The 17,289-nt window shown below is 32.8% G+C and overlaps 1 protein-coding gene across 1 annotated transcript; it reads right to left on the bottom strand.

Moving 5' to 3' along the window:
* Nucleotides 1-813: 813 nt before the first annotated feature.
* Nucleotides 814-5,275, bottom strand: LOC100526873 (uncharacterized). Its single transcript, NM_001248406.2, is given in 5 exon segments — nucleotides 814-1,018; nucleotides 1,171-1,200; nucleotides 3,989-4,118; nucleotides 4,534-4,622; nucleotides 5,137-5,275. Coding segments are annotated over 5 exon segments (441 nt in total). The 5' UTR covers nucleotides 5,269-5,275; the 3' UTR covers nucleotides 814-958.
* Between the last annotated feature and the right edge of the window lie 12,014 nt (nucleotides 5,276-17,289).

Raw genomic sequence — 17,289 nt, 5'->3', positions numbered from 1 at the left:
ATACAAGAGATGGTTCCTTCAGTTATGGAGCAATAATCCTTACTTTATTCATATCCATAAGTTGATTTTATTTTGTTTTTCTTAAATTGTAATGTGAAATCTGGGTTTATGAAATGGAAAGGCTGTGTGCACGCCTTAGTGGAGAAATTTGGCAATTTTTAACAGTTAGAAAATGGTTAATAACATTTTAAATAATTATCCCAATCAAATATTAGTATTTTTAATTGCCGGGAAAAAAAACACTACATATTTAACTGTCACGTCATTAGTTAATAGAGAGACTTGGCAGTAGAGACCAAATTAAAATCAATCGGAGAAATAGTTTAGGAATAAGATTGATCAAATAAAAGTTTCGAGAATAAAAATAAAAGTTAGTGAAAATTCGATAACTACAAACATAATTTACCTTTTTTTTTACATTATCAAATAGAGATTGTAATTAACTACTCGGGCATTAGTATTTTAATGAAATAAACATCATTTCATCACATAGCTGATCTCCTAGAAGATACGATAACAACCTTCGCCAGATCACCGGTGTTTCACTATGTTTGGATTGGGAGGTTTAACAGGTTACAGAAAGGGAGCTAAACTTTTCATTTTTAAATAAATTATGTACTATTGTCAAAATTTAAGACAACGGAAAATTTTACGATAATTATTACTCTTAAGTATATAAAAACTGTTGCCCAGAGTCAGCAGCTATTATTGGATCAGTTTGTCCTGCAACCAATTGTTCATTACAGCGTTCAGTTAAGATGGTAGGCCAAATCGATTATAAACAGATGCAGTATCTACATCATAGAAGAAAACTAAATAAATGGCAGATCAGTCCCTTTTATTTCCAATCAGTAATTCACATTAAAACTTTCTTTTTTCCAAGAAAAGATGCAGAGAAAACTGCTGCACGTTAAACTCCAGAAGACGGAATGCATTAACATGAATACAAACCAACAAATCACTCTTCACCAGATTTGGGTGGTCCCTTCCATTTGAAGTTGTCCGCATATGATTTAACCTGCAACCACAAGTAAGCATTAACACACGTATAGAGCTATTATTATTGAGGGCACAGCACAATGCTGTCACAAACAAGGTTGTAAAAGAAACTAATGCCACTGTCGTTCAAAAGGGTAAAATTAAAGTACAGATATTGAAAGATGTTCAAACCTTCAGCAATGGTGTGTGGGGCTTCTTCACCTGCCACGAGTTTAGAGCTTTTGTTAATAATAAAAAAACAAAACCCTAAAGGCCTAAACATGAGGAATACCAATGCACAATCAAGTGGATATTTCTATTTAGTGGCCTGATTCTTGGAACAGAATTAATGACTAACAAGCATACTCTAATGATAAACGTCTCACAATCATTTGAAAAACAAGATATGCTGATTCTCCATTGGTAGATAGTTCAGTCACTTCAGTGCCATATTGAAACTAATACAATTTTAATTAATATCATGGTTGCACCATGAGGGCGAGCCCTGGTGCAGCGGTAAAGTTGTGCCTTGGTGACTTGTTGGTCATGGGTTCGAATCCGGAAACAGCCTCTTTGCATACGCAAGGGTAAGGCTGCGTACAACATCCCTCCCCCATACCTTCGCATAGCGAAGAGCCTCTGGGCAATGGGGTACGAAGTTTTTATCATGGTTGCACCATGAGCAAGAAAAAAGATGAATCAGTGCACCTAATATGGTAGAAACCACATGTAATTATCAAGGGAGACGGGGTGAGGGAGGGGGGTAGTTAAGGGAGTTATGAATTGGATGAGAGAGCAAGGTCTCTCAAATACTCGGAATAGGAGGGTTAGGCATATATTCTGCACTATCTTTGTATCTTCATTTCCTCATCATCTTGCAACCCATTGATACAGAGATAGAGGTTTCTGTCAATAAACATTCTATTTTATTTTTCTACACTCTGATCCTGTTCTATTAACTGGCATCAGAGCTCCTGTCTAGGAGTTTACATAGGGCATACTAGGATGGAGTCCTGGATGAATGCATGAATGAAATGTGTGGAAGAGGACTAGGCCCAAGCAAAAATGAGCTGAAGTTTCAAGAAACTCAATTAAAGAAGCTTGAAGAGATGTCAGAACTTGGAAATATAATCTCGACATTTCAATGAAGACACCAATTTTTCTGAAGGCAGCAGTGTGATGGGTCTACTGGAGGAGGACCACCACTGATCTAAAGGAGCTTTTCGCAGCCATTTGACTAAGAGATGAAGTAATAACCTAAGGATTGGTTCAAGATTGAAAGTGGGAGTGAACCCCTAGAGGAAGCTTGAAAACCCTGTTTCCAGGAGATTTGAATCCTGAATAGTGGCGCGTAGTGGCTGGCTCCAAAACACTCTAGCAGGAGAAATTTTTTATATAGTTTATACTCTATAATGTAAACTATATACATATAAATTCTCAAAAATGATAAAATATACTCAAAATTAATGACATTCATAATTAACAATAAAAAATCATAGGTGTCTTAAACAACACATACAATAAATACCAATAAAAGTCAAATACAAGTTTCCTATAAAAGAATCACCACTCATCATCTACTAAATCCAAGTCTTTATCATTTTCACTAATATAACAGCTGCAGATTTCATTTTAGGAAATTGAAACCCCAAAAATAGCTCCCCAAAAGCCCTAATGTCACTGCTTGGAGGGCTGTTTTGGAATCAACACATAGCGCAATTACTACCACTATTTGGGCTGCTGCTATTTCGTCCACTATGACTGCTACACTAAACCGCTCCACTACAGCGGCCCCCGTAGTGGGCAGGGGCCGCTCTGCACCACTATGCCACTATAGCAGCACTGCAGCACACTATTTTTAAGGATGGCCAACAGTTGAGCATTACTAAGAGCTCCAAGGGATACCAGATGGGAAAAATTACAAGCAGTGACGGTGGGCAATGAAGGGCAAGCACTTTCTAGGTTCCAATGGTGGGAAATGGGAATTATGTTCAGAGATGAGTCACTCTTGGGCAGAGTTTCAAACAGTTGTGATTAGGACATTCCAACCCTCAATGATGCAGAAGCCATACAAGTTGTGTTCGAAACAAGTGTCATCCATCAAAGACTATGGAGAGTAACTTGAATTCTGTGCATCCTTTGCATGAACAGGTTAAAGGAAGAAGGAACAAAATGAAGTTGCACACACTAGAACTTTTACCAGAAATGATGGATTATGCTTGGCAAATCACTGAGAAGAACTGAATATAGAACAAAGGGGAATCTTCAGACAAGGAGGGGCTACATTCAAAAGTTATCCATCATGCAAAACAGCAACATGTTAAGTTGGTTCTAGATTATCTGCACAGACTAACTCACAAAGAGGAAGCTCAGTGGTAGATTTTGCAGCCATCATGGTACTTTGAGAAGTTAAGGAGGGAGTTCAAGAGACTTTATGATTTCTGACGCAAAATTACAAGCAAATAACAAGGGCTATGTTTTAAGTGTGAAAAGAAATATCGCCTGGATCGTGTGCCAAACAAGCAATTTGCAGTAATTTTACTACAGGACAATTTAGAATGAGGGAGACAGTATAACTGCCAGAGGATAGGCTTCTGAATTTCACCTTGAGGACATCATCTTAGGAATTGGACAAGGAGAAACAAATAACTTTTTGGAGGGGGAGATGTGGATTTAATTAAGGGAGTTATTGTTTGATTGAGAGCAAGTTAGGGGAGAGTAAAAGTCTCTCAAAATAGGAGGGTTAGGGACCTGTTATTCTGCACTAGCTTTTTTTCTTCATTTCCTCATCTCTAATATTGTATCCTAACGATATAACACAGAGGCGGAGATAAAGGTTTCTGTCAATGAACACTCTGTTTACTTTCCATATTCTGATCCAGCTCCATTATAATAATTTGTAGCATATAGTTTATTTCAATAAGAACAGACATCAACCGCATCAAGAGACACCTTGAAGACTCGAAAAACACAAAAGATATTCTCAGTGACCCAATAGAGCAAGACATACCGAATACTCCCAACCATGTTTCTCTGCAAATGCTTTTGCTGCTTCTTCACTATCAAAAGTCAAGGCAGAATCACCAACATGAGAGTAGGGGTCCCCAGTGGATGTCCAGCCCATCAGTGGATTTTCCCACCTATAAACACATTAGTTGAAAATTACTATTTGTTGAGCCATCATTAATGTTCACAAAATAATTGTTCTAATTTAGAATATTATACTGAAATTGTAGCGACTGCTTAAACTATCCAGGGATGCCTGGAATCATAAGTGTAATAAGTTTGAAACTAAAACCTATGAAAATTGCCATAGTACAAGAAATGCCAATGATGAATGATAGCATAAGTTTCACCGTTATGAATAAATTCAAATCATAAATCTGTCAGCATAACTCATATTCAATGCAAGCAAAACCCCAAGCATTCCACCTACCCAGTTATCAAACCCATTACTTTTGAAAGAAAAAAAGGACCCGAATTGTATAACTCAGACAATGATGTTTTAAAAGAACAGTGAAAGAACTGTGAGGAAATGAAAGAGAGATAATCTACTTTTGGGTAGATAAGAAGTTGATCTTCCATTTTCCAACCTTCCCAGATCCCTGTTGAGATGCAGTTCTAGCAGGAGAGTAAATTACAACCTGCATTGCAGTGTAGGTACAAAGCAAAAGGGCAAATTGAGTTACAAACTTACAATGGTTAGCAATAAGGGATCTAGTGATGCATCAATTATTTGTAAACTTTAAAGACAGTAAATAAAATCTGGGAGAGCCTATTAGGTGAAAGTGGGAAAGGTGAAAGAAATTAATCACGAATACTGAATCCCTATTAAGATTGAATGGTCACGATTAGCTTCATTCACCTCTCACACTCTCGGTTATTACGCCCAAATGAACATTGATATCCTCTAATTGACATGAATATGGATGCAATTGAATCTACCCAAGCCAAAATCATTATGCTAAGATTGATCCATAAGTATCATAAGAAAATGAGCATAGACAATACTAGAATAAGATAAGAAATTTGGTGAACGAAAGCTAGGGTTTTTAAACGAGTGAGTGTGCATTGAAAATGATTGGGCAAGTGAAGTGAAGCAGTGAATTAAAATAATAAAAGAATAAATAAAAAGAGACTTGAGAAACAGTAGAATACCCTCCTACGAAGGTGCTCTTGAGGAATTCCAGAAACCATTCCGATCTCGCCTCGTTTAATTTCGGCCAATGCGTCGGTGGAGAACCGCCGGGCCATGGTGGCGCGTAGGGCGCGTTGTAGGGTATTCGCCATCGTCGATGAGAAATTTGATTCCGTGCACACACAACGGGACCTAGTGAAAATGGAATCGCGAAACCTCTCTTCTTTCGTTTACTGTAAAAACTTAAAAAATTATCAGCTTGCCCTTTACTTTTTAAAATAATAATAAAAAAGTCCTTTACAATTAAAAGTAGAGTTAAAAATAAAATCCTCTATAATTATAATATTTTAAAACTTATTATAATACTTAAACTTAAAAAAATGATAAAAAGGAGCCCAAAGTCATTATATATATTAACATATTTTAAAACTTATTATAATACTTAAACTTTAAAAAATGATAAAAAGGAGCCCAAAGTCACTATATATATTAACCTATGGGGGCAAGGACCGGCAAATTGTCCCCTGTGGGGCACTTTTATAAACTTTTTTCTCAAATGGGTCATTTGTAAACAATTTCTTTCAAGGGGTTGTTTTGCACGTAAATCACATGCAAGTCCCAAGCAAATCGCTAGTCAAACTGGCGAGTTCGTGGCAGGAGAGGCACAGCCTACATGCAGGCTACATGTGCAGGCTACGTGCTGCAGCAGGGCACAGGCTTGGCGCAGAGGGAAGAACTCGTCATTGGTGTAGACGAGATGCAGCTTTGGATCAGGGAAGAACTCGTCATTTTGACTGGCGAGTTGAGGTTCAAAATTTTTTTTATAAAACGCGAGATATGTGGCTCCCATATGCATGCTTTCTTCTTCTGCTTGTATCTTCCTCACTGCATTCCTTTCTTCTCATATTGCTGCTTCCATTGCATTGTTTCTTCTCTTGGTATTACGTGTTCTTGTAAGTATTATGTTAACTGAAAATTTTAAATTTTGTTGTGTTATATATATGTTAAGTTAAGTTTAATTTATATTTCAGTTTTAATTGAGAAATTTTTTACGTATTCTAGGTGAAGTTTTGAATCTTATTTGTGTTGTCCTACACTACACTGTGTGGTTGCTATTCTTCATACGTGCTTTGGATTGCTATTCTTAATGCACGCTTCGGGTAAGTTAATTTTTTTTAATGTTGTTTGCCCTATATTTTTCTGTTATATATACATGTGTTAAAATAATTTCAGTTGACATATTAATATTATTTAGGTTAGGTTAGGTTTATGTTAGGTTAGTTTTAGTTGATTTATAAATATTATTTTAAGAATATTAGTTAGGTTAGTATACATATGTTAAGTTAGTATTAATTGTGATTTCGTTTAGTTTTTGATAAATATTATTTTGTTTAGATTTTATAAATTAGTATGGTATTATTTGTTTTATATATGTGTAGATGTTGATTAGTATACAAATGTTACATTTGTTTAGTTTAGGTGATAATTTCAAATTTTAAGTAGTACCTTAAAATAAGAAAATGATTTGTGTTATATGTGTATTTTATAATTTTAGTTGGTATCTAAATATTTGTGTTATACGGTACATTAGTTGTAGTTAATTTGTTAATATGAATTTGTTGAAGTTTTTTAAATTGGTATGTTAGTATTATTTGGTTTAGATTTTTTAGATTTGTATGGTATTGAATATGTTATATATATGATATGTTAAATTTAGTTAGAATGTTAATATTATTTAGTTTAGTTAATTTTTTTATTGGAATATATGATACGTTGTTAATTATATATATTTAAATTTTTGTTTTAATAGTATTTTTTGGATTTATTTTAATTTATTTGTGTAATATATGTAATTTAATTTAAATTTTATTAATCGAAAAAAAAAATTGGTAATATATTTAAATTTTTGTATGTATTTAAATTTTTTAATTTTTTTATTTGTATAGAATTTTAGTTAGTATTTTATGTTTTTTATGTAATATAATTTATAATTTTGTTAGAATATTAATATTATTTAGTTTACTTATTTTTTTTATTGGAATATATGATACTTTGTTAATTATATATATATATATATATATATATATATATATATATATTGTTTAAATTTTTTTTTCCATAGTATTTTTTGTATCTATTTTAATTTATTTGTGCAATATATGTAATTTAATTTAAAATTAATTAATTGGAAATAAATTTGGTAATTTATTTAAATTTCTGTATGTATTTAAATTTTTAATTTTGTTATTTGTATAGAATTTTAGTTAGTATTTTATGTTTCTTATGTAATATAATTTATAATTTTGTTAGAATGTTAATATTATTTAGTTTACTTATTTTTAATTTTTATTCGAATATATGATACTTTGTTAATTATATGTATTGTTTAAATTTTTGTTTCCATAGTATTTTTTGGATTTATTTTAATTTATTTGTGCAATATATGTAATTTAATTTTTTAATTTTATTAATCAGAAAAAAATTGGTAATTTATTTAAATTGATGTATTTATTTAAATTTATGTATGTATTTAAATTTTTAAATTTGTTATTTGTATAGTATTTTAGTTAGTATTTTATGTTTTTATGTTTTTTATGTAATTTAATTTATAATTTTGTTATTTGTATAGTATTTTGTCGTTCAAATTGATGTATTTTGTTATTTATTGAGATTTTACTTAATATGTTGTAAGTGAAATTAATTTTTTTTATGTTAAATTTTTGTTGTCAATTTTTTGGATTATATTTTATTGCAAAGTATCAATGGCATCTTCATCATCATCTTCATCAAGTATACAAATTAAGTTTGGTCCAATAGATGGAGACGTTTTATGGATGCAACCTAAACATGTTTCAGAACATGTTTGGAATGGGGAACCAGACAGAAAACTACATATCAGACGAGCTGTCCCCATTTATCAAGGACAAGAAGAAATACCAGAGGAAATTATTCCTCTGCTTCGCCAATCTGGATTTTATTGGATAATGAAGATGGGTACTTGAAAATTAATTCTTCATTAATTACAGCCTTGATTGAAAGATGGAGGTCCGAGACACACACCTTTCACTTGAGATGCGAAAGGCTACGATTACTCTTCAAGATGTGTCAGTCTTGTTAGGTCTTCGTATGAGGGGCACCATTAATTGGTCAGACTAATCTTGATTGGGCTGAATTGTGTGAAGAATTATTGGGAGTCAGACCACAAGAAGGTGAACTTCAAGGCAGTGTGGTCAAATTAAGTTGGTTGGCTCACCATTTTTCAGAAATAAATATCCATGACGGTAACGTAGAACAATTACAAAGGTTTACCCGTGCATGGATCCTCAGATTCATAGGAGGTGTTCTATTTGTTAACAAAAGCAACAGTAAAGTTTCCCTAAGGTACCTCCAATTTTTACGGGACTTTGAGCAGTGCAGTACGTATGCATGGGGACCTACTGTGCTTGCTTATTTATACAAAGAGATGTGCAGCACCACCGATTACAAAATAAAATCAATCGGAGGTATGTGCATCTTAATCCAAATGTGGGCATGGGAACGCTGCATGACTTTGGCTCCAAAGAGAACTCCTCCTATAATAGAAAACAAACCACTGGGACACAAGTTAGTTGTTTCAAAAAAAAATTCATTTGAAAATAATCAATAATGTAACGCGTCGGCACTAATTATTTCATATTTTTTTTGTAGGTGACTGCGACGTGGAAACCAACATATTGGCAATGATGATCTAATAGTTTTCCATCGCAAATTGGATATCATGAAACGGCATGAGGTAAAAAATCATTATGTATTCGTTAAATAATAAATAAAATGTCATGGTTTAAGATAAATTAACAATTGTGTTATTGTATGCAGTTTCTGTGGGAGCCTTACACAGCAACCGTTATGTCGATGTTGCCTCCCATTTGTTTGGTTGGCAGTGCGGCATGGTGCGCAGTGGTGCCACTCATTTGTTTCCATGTTGTAAAGTGGCACCAACCGGATAGAGTGTTATGACAATTTGGAATGCAACAACCTATTCCGGAGTCTCCTTCGCAACCACAGAATATCCATGGGCTAATGCTGAAAGGCAAACAAGATGAAAATTGGTTCCAGCTGTTGGCCCCATTTATCAGTCAGTGGAATAATCGAGCTGAGTTTAGGGTCGACGTTTATCCTCGACAGGAGGGCCTATTGAGTTTTAACTCAGATTACATGGTCTGGTATAGGCGGAAAAAAAAAATGTTTGTCGACCCAAACAATGCAAACACAACTACATTGGTATTTATTTCTTTTTAATTATTTAACTTCAATTTATTTTTTAAAGCATCGACATTAATTTGCTTACCCTAATAATTGCTGGGTGAAGTTGTGGAGACATTGCAGTATATGGTGTCACCACAAGGGCGAAACACATGGACAGTTGATGATCTCGTGCCATATGTGGAAAAGTTAGCGATTTTATCCAAGAGCAAGAGAGGATCACTGAGCCTGTGGCACATGGTCCAGTATCAGAGCGTCGATTTCCCCACAACAGTTTCACATGCTTCAGTCAAGTGTTGAAACTCGAGGTTTTGACAGACGAAGGGAGATTGTTCAAGCGGAAGATTTTTCCCAACAAATGGAGCAGCGTGGCCATGGAATGTATTACACGCCACCAACATTTTCTCAGTATCCTTCGCAGATGTATCAGTATCCTTTCGAAGGTCATGACACTGATATGTCTGCAAGCGAACATTCGTTTGGTGGTATTGCAAAAACACATCCTCATTTTTCATGGTCGACCATGACCCCTTCGCAGCAACATGATGCCCCAATGGCAACACCTAATGCCCCATTAGGTCCGCAATGGGATGTACCCGAAGCAATACCTAATATGGGTGACTTATTAGGTGTTGATTTGCGTCACGAGTTTCTGCAGAGGCTGAGCAACAAGGGCGGAGACAGCGCGTAAGAAGAAATCCAGATCGTCAAGCCCGAAGGTGGGATCGACCATGTGGCACATCCTCACGCCATCACGGACACCATAATGACTGATTTTGATGTCTCTATTTAAAATTTGTGTTGTATCTTTGTAATTTTAATTTCAGACTTAATTTATGGTATCTCATAGTACTTGTTATGTAATTTGTTATGGAATTTCGTTTTCAATGACTATTTGTTATGGAATGACCATCGCAGACACCATAATGACTATTTTTATGTCGCGCATCAAACTAGAATAATAAATAAAGTCGTAAAGAAAAATTAAAGTAGACAAATGAAAATAAGTAATGGTACTAACTAACGACAAACACCATTTTCAACTTCTAAATGAAAAATTAAAGTAGGTTTAGGGTTTAGGAGTTATGGGTTAGAGTTATGAGTTAGGTTAGGTTTATGAGTTATGGGTTAGGTTATGAATTAGGTTTAGGGTTTATGAGTTAGGTTTATGACTTAGGGTTTATGAGTTAGGTTTAGGGTTATGTTAGGGTTATGGTTAGGGTTTTTATTAGGTTTAGGTTTATGAGTTAGTTTTGTACTTAGGGTTTATGAGTTAGGTTTAGGGGTTATGTTTAGGTTAGTTAGGTTAGGGTTATGGTTAGGTTATGAGTTATTAGTTAGGTTTAGGGTTTATTTTTTTTTTTTGAGTTAGGTTTAGTTATGGTTGTTTATGAGTTAGGTTTAGGGGTATAGTAGGGTTAGGGTTATGAGTTAGGGTTTAGGGTTTAGTTAGGTGTTAGGGTTTAGGTGAGTTAGGGTTTAGGGTTTAGTTGTTAGGTTTAGGGTTTTGGTTGGTTTTAGGGTTTAGGGTTTTAGTTGGTTAGGGTTTAGGTTAGTGGTTTATTAGTTTAGGGTTTTAGTGGTTTAGGGTTGAGGTTAGGTGGGTTTTAGGTTTAGGGTTAGTGTGAGGGTTTAGGGTTAGTGGGTTAGTTTGGGATTTAGGGTTTAGGGTGTAGGTTTAGTTGGTTTAGGTGTTGGTGGTTAGGGTTAGGGGGGGGGTGGGGTTGGGTTAGTGTTTAGGGTTGGGTTATGGTTTAGTGGTTTATGTTTATGGTTTTAACTAACGAATTCATTGAACCCCACAAATAAGTCATGTACAAAAGGCAAAATGTTTTTAACTACCGAATTCATTGAACCCCAGAAATTCAATACATTGAACAGGACGTAAACAAATACAAGTCACTCGACTAACATACATAAATCAACGATTTGACAACTCCCACGCTCAGATTGCATTGGACAGCGACGCCTGTTATGCCCTTCGGCTCCACATCTACTACATTTTGGTCGGTGCTCAGATGGTTCGACCCAATCCATCTCATTTCTTATCTTTGTTGATTTTGGCCGACCTTTCGCACGAATTGTAGTTGGGTCAGGGATAAGTGTCCATGCGTCATCAGAAGGAGGAATAGCTGCTTCATTCCCAAGAGGCCACCATTGTGCGGAGTAAGCTTTTAAGATGTTCTCGTTTGTATAAACAACATCTATATATTGGTAGTAGTTCATGCTCACGTAACCACAAGCTGCAATAATGTGTAAACATGGATAGTGAAGCGCAGAATACCTTCCGCATTGACTATGACGACCATTCAAGTTTACTGCCCACTTTTGTCCGCCACGTTGCGTTATAGGGTTGAAGCTCTCCTCTACTTCAAACCTTGTGGAGTGGATATCATACACGCGAACGATGTGCGTACAAGCTTGTTCTTGATTTTTCCTCAGTTCTTTAACAAGCTTTGAACAATATACTTGGCATTCATTTAACTGTCTTTGGGCTTGGTGGCCACTCTCAATAAAGTACTTTCGACACCTACTGTACGTTGATTTCACCAATGCTGTTATGGGAATGTTGCGACAATCCTTTAAAACCTTATTGATACATTCTGAAAGGTTCGTTGTCATGTGGTCATATCGAAGTGGCAAGAAAGAAGTGGCAAAATGTCAAGAAGTGGCAAGAAAGAATGTGGAGAGAGCATTTGGTGTGCTCAAATCTCATTTCGTAATTATATGTGATTCATCGTGTAATTGGCATATTGGTACCATGTAGAACACAATCTTGGTATGCATTATATTATATAACATGATTGTTGAAGGAACGAGATACATACAATGGTAACGTTGATGTTGATTACGATCATATTGACGAAGAGATTCCAAATATTGATGTATCTCGTGGTGCTTATCTCGATTTTGTTGCATACCTTCAAACAAGACATTATATGCATACAAGAGGAGTTCATCAACAACTTCAACCAGACTTGGTGGAGCATATTTGGAAACATTTTGATCACAATAATGATGAAATTTAATTTTTGTTGCTAAATGTTGATGTTTGTATTTTTTTTCCGATCAATTTTATGTATTATCAAAATTTTAAATTATATTGATAAATAAATATTTTAAATATTAATAAATTTTGTATTTTCATTATAAAATTTTTTGAAATTAAAAAAAATACATTTAATTATTTTTTATTATTTTAAAATAATTTATAAATAAATATTAGAAAATAGGTCTCTTATGGGGTCTACGAAAAATAGTTCAAGATCTCAAAATGAGATTCACTATTGAAGTAAAAAGTTCAAGAGATCTTAAAGAGTGATATGACATTGCGAATCCACCAAAAAGGTGGTTAAGAACCCAAAATGATATCTCCAATTGGAGATGTCCTAGGACCCGCCATGCTAATGATGCGAGAGCTGACATTGTGATTGACACCTTTAGAGAAAAACACTTGAGTCTTGTCACAACTAACTTTGGTGCCATCAGCTGTAGCGAAAACATTTAAACACTCCAAGATAACTCTCATCTGTTGGTAGAAACCTTTCACCAAAAAAGAGGAGGTCGTCAGCAAAGAATTAGTGAGAAATGTTAAGTCCTATAAAGGCAAGCTTAATGGGCTTCCAAACTTCCCCATTCACCTTCAACCGAATAAGTTGTGACAACCTCTTCACATAAAGCATAGAGATACAAAGATGGAGGATCTCATTGACGAAGTATCCTCTCTGGTTTGAAACCCTTTGTTTTATCACCATTCACCAACACTTTGAAGGAAACAAAAGATAGACATTGGAATATTAAATTGAGGAATGAATAGTTGGTGCAACACATGGAATGGCAAACTTCTTAGGCAAGGATAACATTTTCCCTCCCTTGCCTCTCCGTAATAAAACTGGCTCGATAATGGGATATAAGACCATCCATATTGTGCTTGATCTGGGAAGCAATGATCTTAGTAATCACTTTGTAGATGACATTACACAAACTTATCAGTTTATACTGTCTGATAGAGAAAGGGGTGTCCATTTTCAATACTAACAAAATATGAGTTTTGTTAATATTGGCAATGGGTAAAGGGTCATTAAAGGCTTCTAGAACCTTCCAGCAGACCAAGGCACCGACAATCTCCCATTGGTATTGGAAGAATAAAGCAACTTTAAGGGAGCTTAAGGGGGTCAATACTAAACAAAGCAACCTTGCACTCGTAATCTATGGGGTCGGACTGGACAAAGCCAATATCATTCACAATCAACTTAGGAATGATCCCCCTCCACTACCACTTTGGGTTGCCCCCATCTTTAAACAGATTCCGAAAATAATTCCCTACATTTGTCTTAAATAAATTCTTGATGGAGAATTTTCTTATACTTTTTCCACAAATCCCTCCTAAGCTTCACAAGGCCCAACGAATGTCTGTCTTCAAGCCTCCTATCCACACCTTCCATCCTTGCCAACAAACGCTTTTTAGTATGAAAAAATTCCCAAAAGATTGGTTGTTCCAAGATGAGGCCTTGCCCTTGAAGGAAGAAACAACCTCATCCCAACAAAGGCGCCCTCCCAAGCATCTCTGACAATATCATTGAAGGAGTTATCAACTAGCCAGTTAGTCATGAACTTGAAATCCCTCTTACCATAATAAATGTGATGATGCTTTAAAGAGACCAACACAAGTTTGTGATCTAATTTGAAAAGAGAAAGATGAGTAACTTATATCAACTTTATTCACTACCTAAGGAATCATCTTTTCTAACTCAAGTATGTATCTGCACACAAAAATAAGTATGCTTTTGTTAGATAAATAAATGTCCAATCAAATAAAGAAAATTAATCGAGAGAAAAGATGGAAAATAAGATTTATGAAATTCCCCACCTAAGAAATCCTTTTTCCCTACTCATATATGTATTTACACAGAAGAAAAAATAAATAAATATGCTATTGTGAGATAAAAAAAGATGTAGTTTTAGATAAGAAATTGGAGGCAAAAGATGATGAAATTTATAGAGAGAGGAGGATAAATGGGAGAAACTAACTTGAAGTGAGTGGTGGCCTCGCAGGGCAGATTTGTTGATAGTATGAATAAACCAAAATTTGTATTGCCTAAACCATTCTAATCAAGAGGTAACAAAATGGATTAAGCGAGATATGCATTTGGCAAAGGGTAAAACAATCTTAAGCAAAAGTGGAGACAAAAAACAACTAACACAAATCGTATTTCCTTTATTTAATTGTATAGATAAACATCTAAGTCTATTTGGTTCGTGGAGCATTCACTCTCCCTTACATTCTCTCTCATTTGAATAATCTTCTCTCATGAAGTGACAAACTTCACTCTTTAGGCATGCATCTCACCACATGGTTAGAGAGAGAGAGAGAGAGAGAGAGAGAGAGAAAGAGATTCTTTTTTCTCAAAATTCAAATATGCTCCTAACAAATTGAACAATTTTACTTAACATCTTATCTCTTCCAATCTATCATTTTCAATATCTTCATTTGATTTTTTTTTTCAAAAAGAAATTATCAATAATTAAAAATAACAATATTTCACAATAACTTTTTGACTAAATTGCAATTTTGGTCTTCTTATAATTTCAAATCTATAATTTTTGTCCTCCTATTTCTAAATTAAGACATTTTGGTCCCCCTATTTTTTAAAATAAGTAATTTTGATTCTTTTGTCATAATCATCATTTGATCATCCAAAGTTAAACATTAACTTTAATGTGACATATTAGTGCTTGCGTGAGGTTGTTGGCATAACACTTATGTGGTAGGGGTTAAATAAAGTGGAAAAAAAAATCTTAGTAAAAGTTGAACTCATAACTTCTTATTCAAAGAAATTAAAGATAAAGTAATAAACCACTAAAACACTTACTTTTTTTAATTAGTTTTATAAATATTATTTTACATGTATCATTAGTCAAGAGTTACTATTTTTTTAAAAATTATAAAAATTTATAAATTAAAAAAATATTTAATATATAACTCTCATTTAATTTATTTCATATCATTTTATATATTTTATTTTGAATACTTTACATATTTTTATTTTAATTTTACCAATTTATAATTAAATTTCATAAATTAATATATACATTATTTTCATTAATTATTTTTTAAAATTTATTTTAATATGCAGATTACTTTTGCTCTAATTTTACAAATCAATATAATTGCATTAATTAACATGGAAGTTAGAATAATTAAGTAAATTTATTTTAATATTTAATTATTTTTATTATAATTATATAAATTAATGAAATTTTGATATTTAATTTTTTATGATACTTACATCTTAATATTTCCATTTTAACTACAAAAAATTATCTAGTAAATCAGTTTTTTAATACCTATTGTAAAAATCAAGAAAACTACATAAATTAATATGTAAATTATTTTATGTAATTTATATAATTTTTGTGCATTTATTTTTATATATAAATAGTAAAAAAAAATTATTTTAATCATAAAAAGTAATTAATTTTTATTTTATATTATTTAAATATTATTTTGTATTTAAGTAATATGTATAAATTATATAAAGTAATTTTTTAAAATAATCTATATATTAGTTTATGTATTTTTTTTAAAAAATTATAATAAAGTAAGAATAATTTTTTTATAATTTATATTAACTTAAATTTTATAATAAATAATAAATATTAAATATTTTATTTCAAATTAATTTTTATAATTAAAAAAATAATGATAACTCTTGACTAATGATACATGTAAAATAGTTTTTATAAATTAACTAAATAAAGCAAGTGTCTCAAGAGTTTATTGTTTTGACTAGAGGGGACCAAAATCGCATATTTGAAAACCAAAATTGCAATTAGCCTAATTTTTTTGTCATAATTATAAAATATAATTTATATGCTAGAAAAATTTACAATTTTTTAATTATTAATAATTTATGTATTTTAAAATATTTTTATTATAAATTAAAAAATTATTTGTATTAACAAACATTTTTATGTGTAGCACATGATAAATACTAGTATAATTAAAGGCATAAAAGCATATACCATATGCATGTTAGGAGAGTGAAGCTCACCAATTTGTGAGAAGAAAGTGTTCAAATAAAAGTAAATGCGGAGGAGAATTAATGTCATCGAGTGGATAGACTTGGATGTTTATATATATATATATATATATATATATATATATATATATATATATATATATATATATATATATATATAAAGGAGTGTAAAAAAATATGTTGTCATCTAACCATAGGTTATTTAATAATAATTACTTTAAAAATCATATTTATGGTTGATTTATGGTGACTTTGACAATTGCACTCCGATACTTAGTCGGTACTCACACCTGACACTTTTTGGACTTGGGTGCATTGGGATGGGATGGAAGGTCATACATGGTGTAAGAGGGATTAAAATCTAAATTTGTAATAAGCTCTATTTGTATTTTTTGGAACAACTACTTTTGGACACACCTCCGTTAATAATATTTTGTTCCTTTAAAAAATGATTGGCTGACAATATTTAAATTGAAAATGTGGCAATTTTTTTATATAATGACATGTAACACACATTCAATTGCCATATTTATTCCCTCGTTTATTATATTAAAACAAAATACCACATTTAATTTTAAATTCGAGCCCTTTGAAATGTGCAACCTACTTTAGATGGTTAATTAAAGTAACAAATCTAAACACTTGACAAGGAAATCAATAGTTGATATTAGGTGAACATAGATAACAAATAATAAATATGGTGAAATATCAATCATTGATTTTCTCGTCAACAACCAAAGTTACTTGCCAATATTATTTTAGAAAAGTCAAATCATTTATTTTTACTAAAAAGATAAAGATACCACCCGCTCTTCACTCTCAATGAAGATTTGTTTATGATAAGCATGGTTTAGAGGAAGGCCTAAGCAGGTATGATCAATCTCATTG

The sequence above is a fragment of the Glycine max genome, chromosome 5 (assembly GCF_000004515.6).
Source record: "Glycine max cultivar Williams 82 chromosome 5, Glycine_max_v4.0, whole genome shotgun sequence".
Lineage (NCBI taxonomy): Eukaryota > Viridiplantae > Streptophyta > Magnoliopsida > Fabales > Fabaceae > Glycine > Glycine max.
This window is presented reverse-complemented; position numbering and strand designations above follow the sequence as displayed.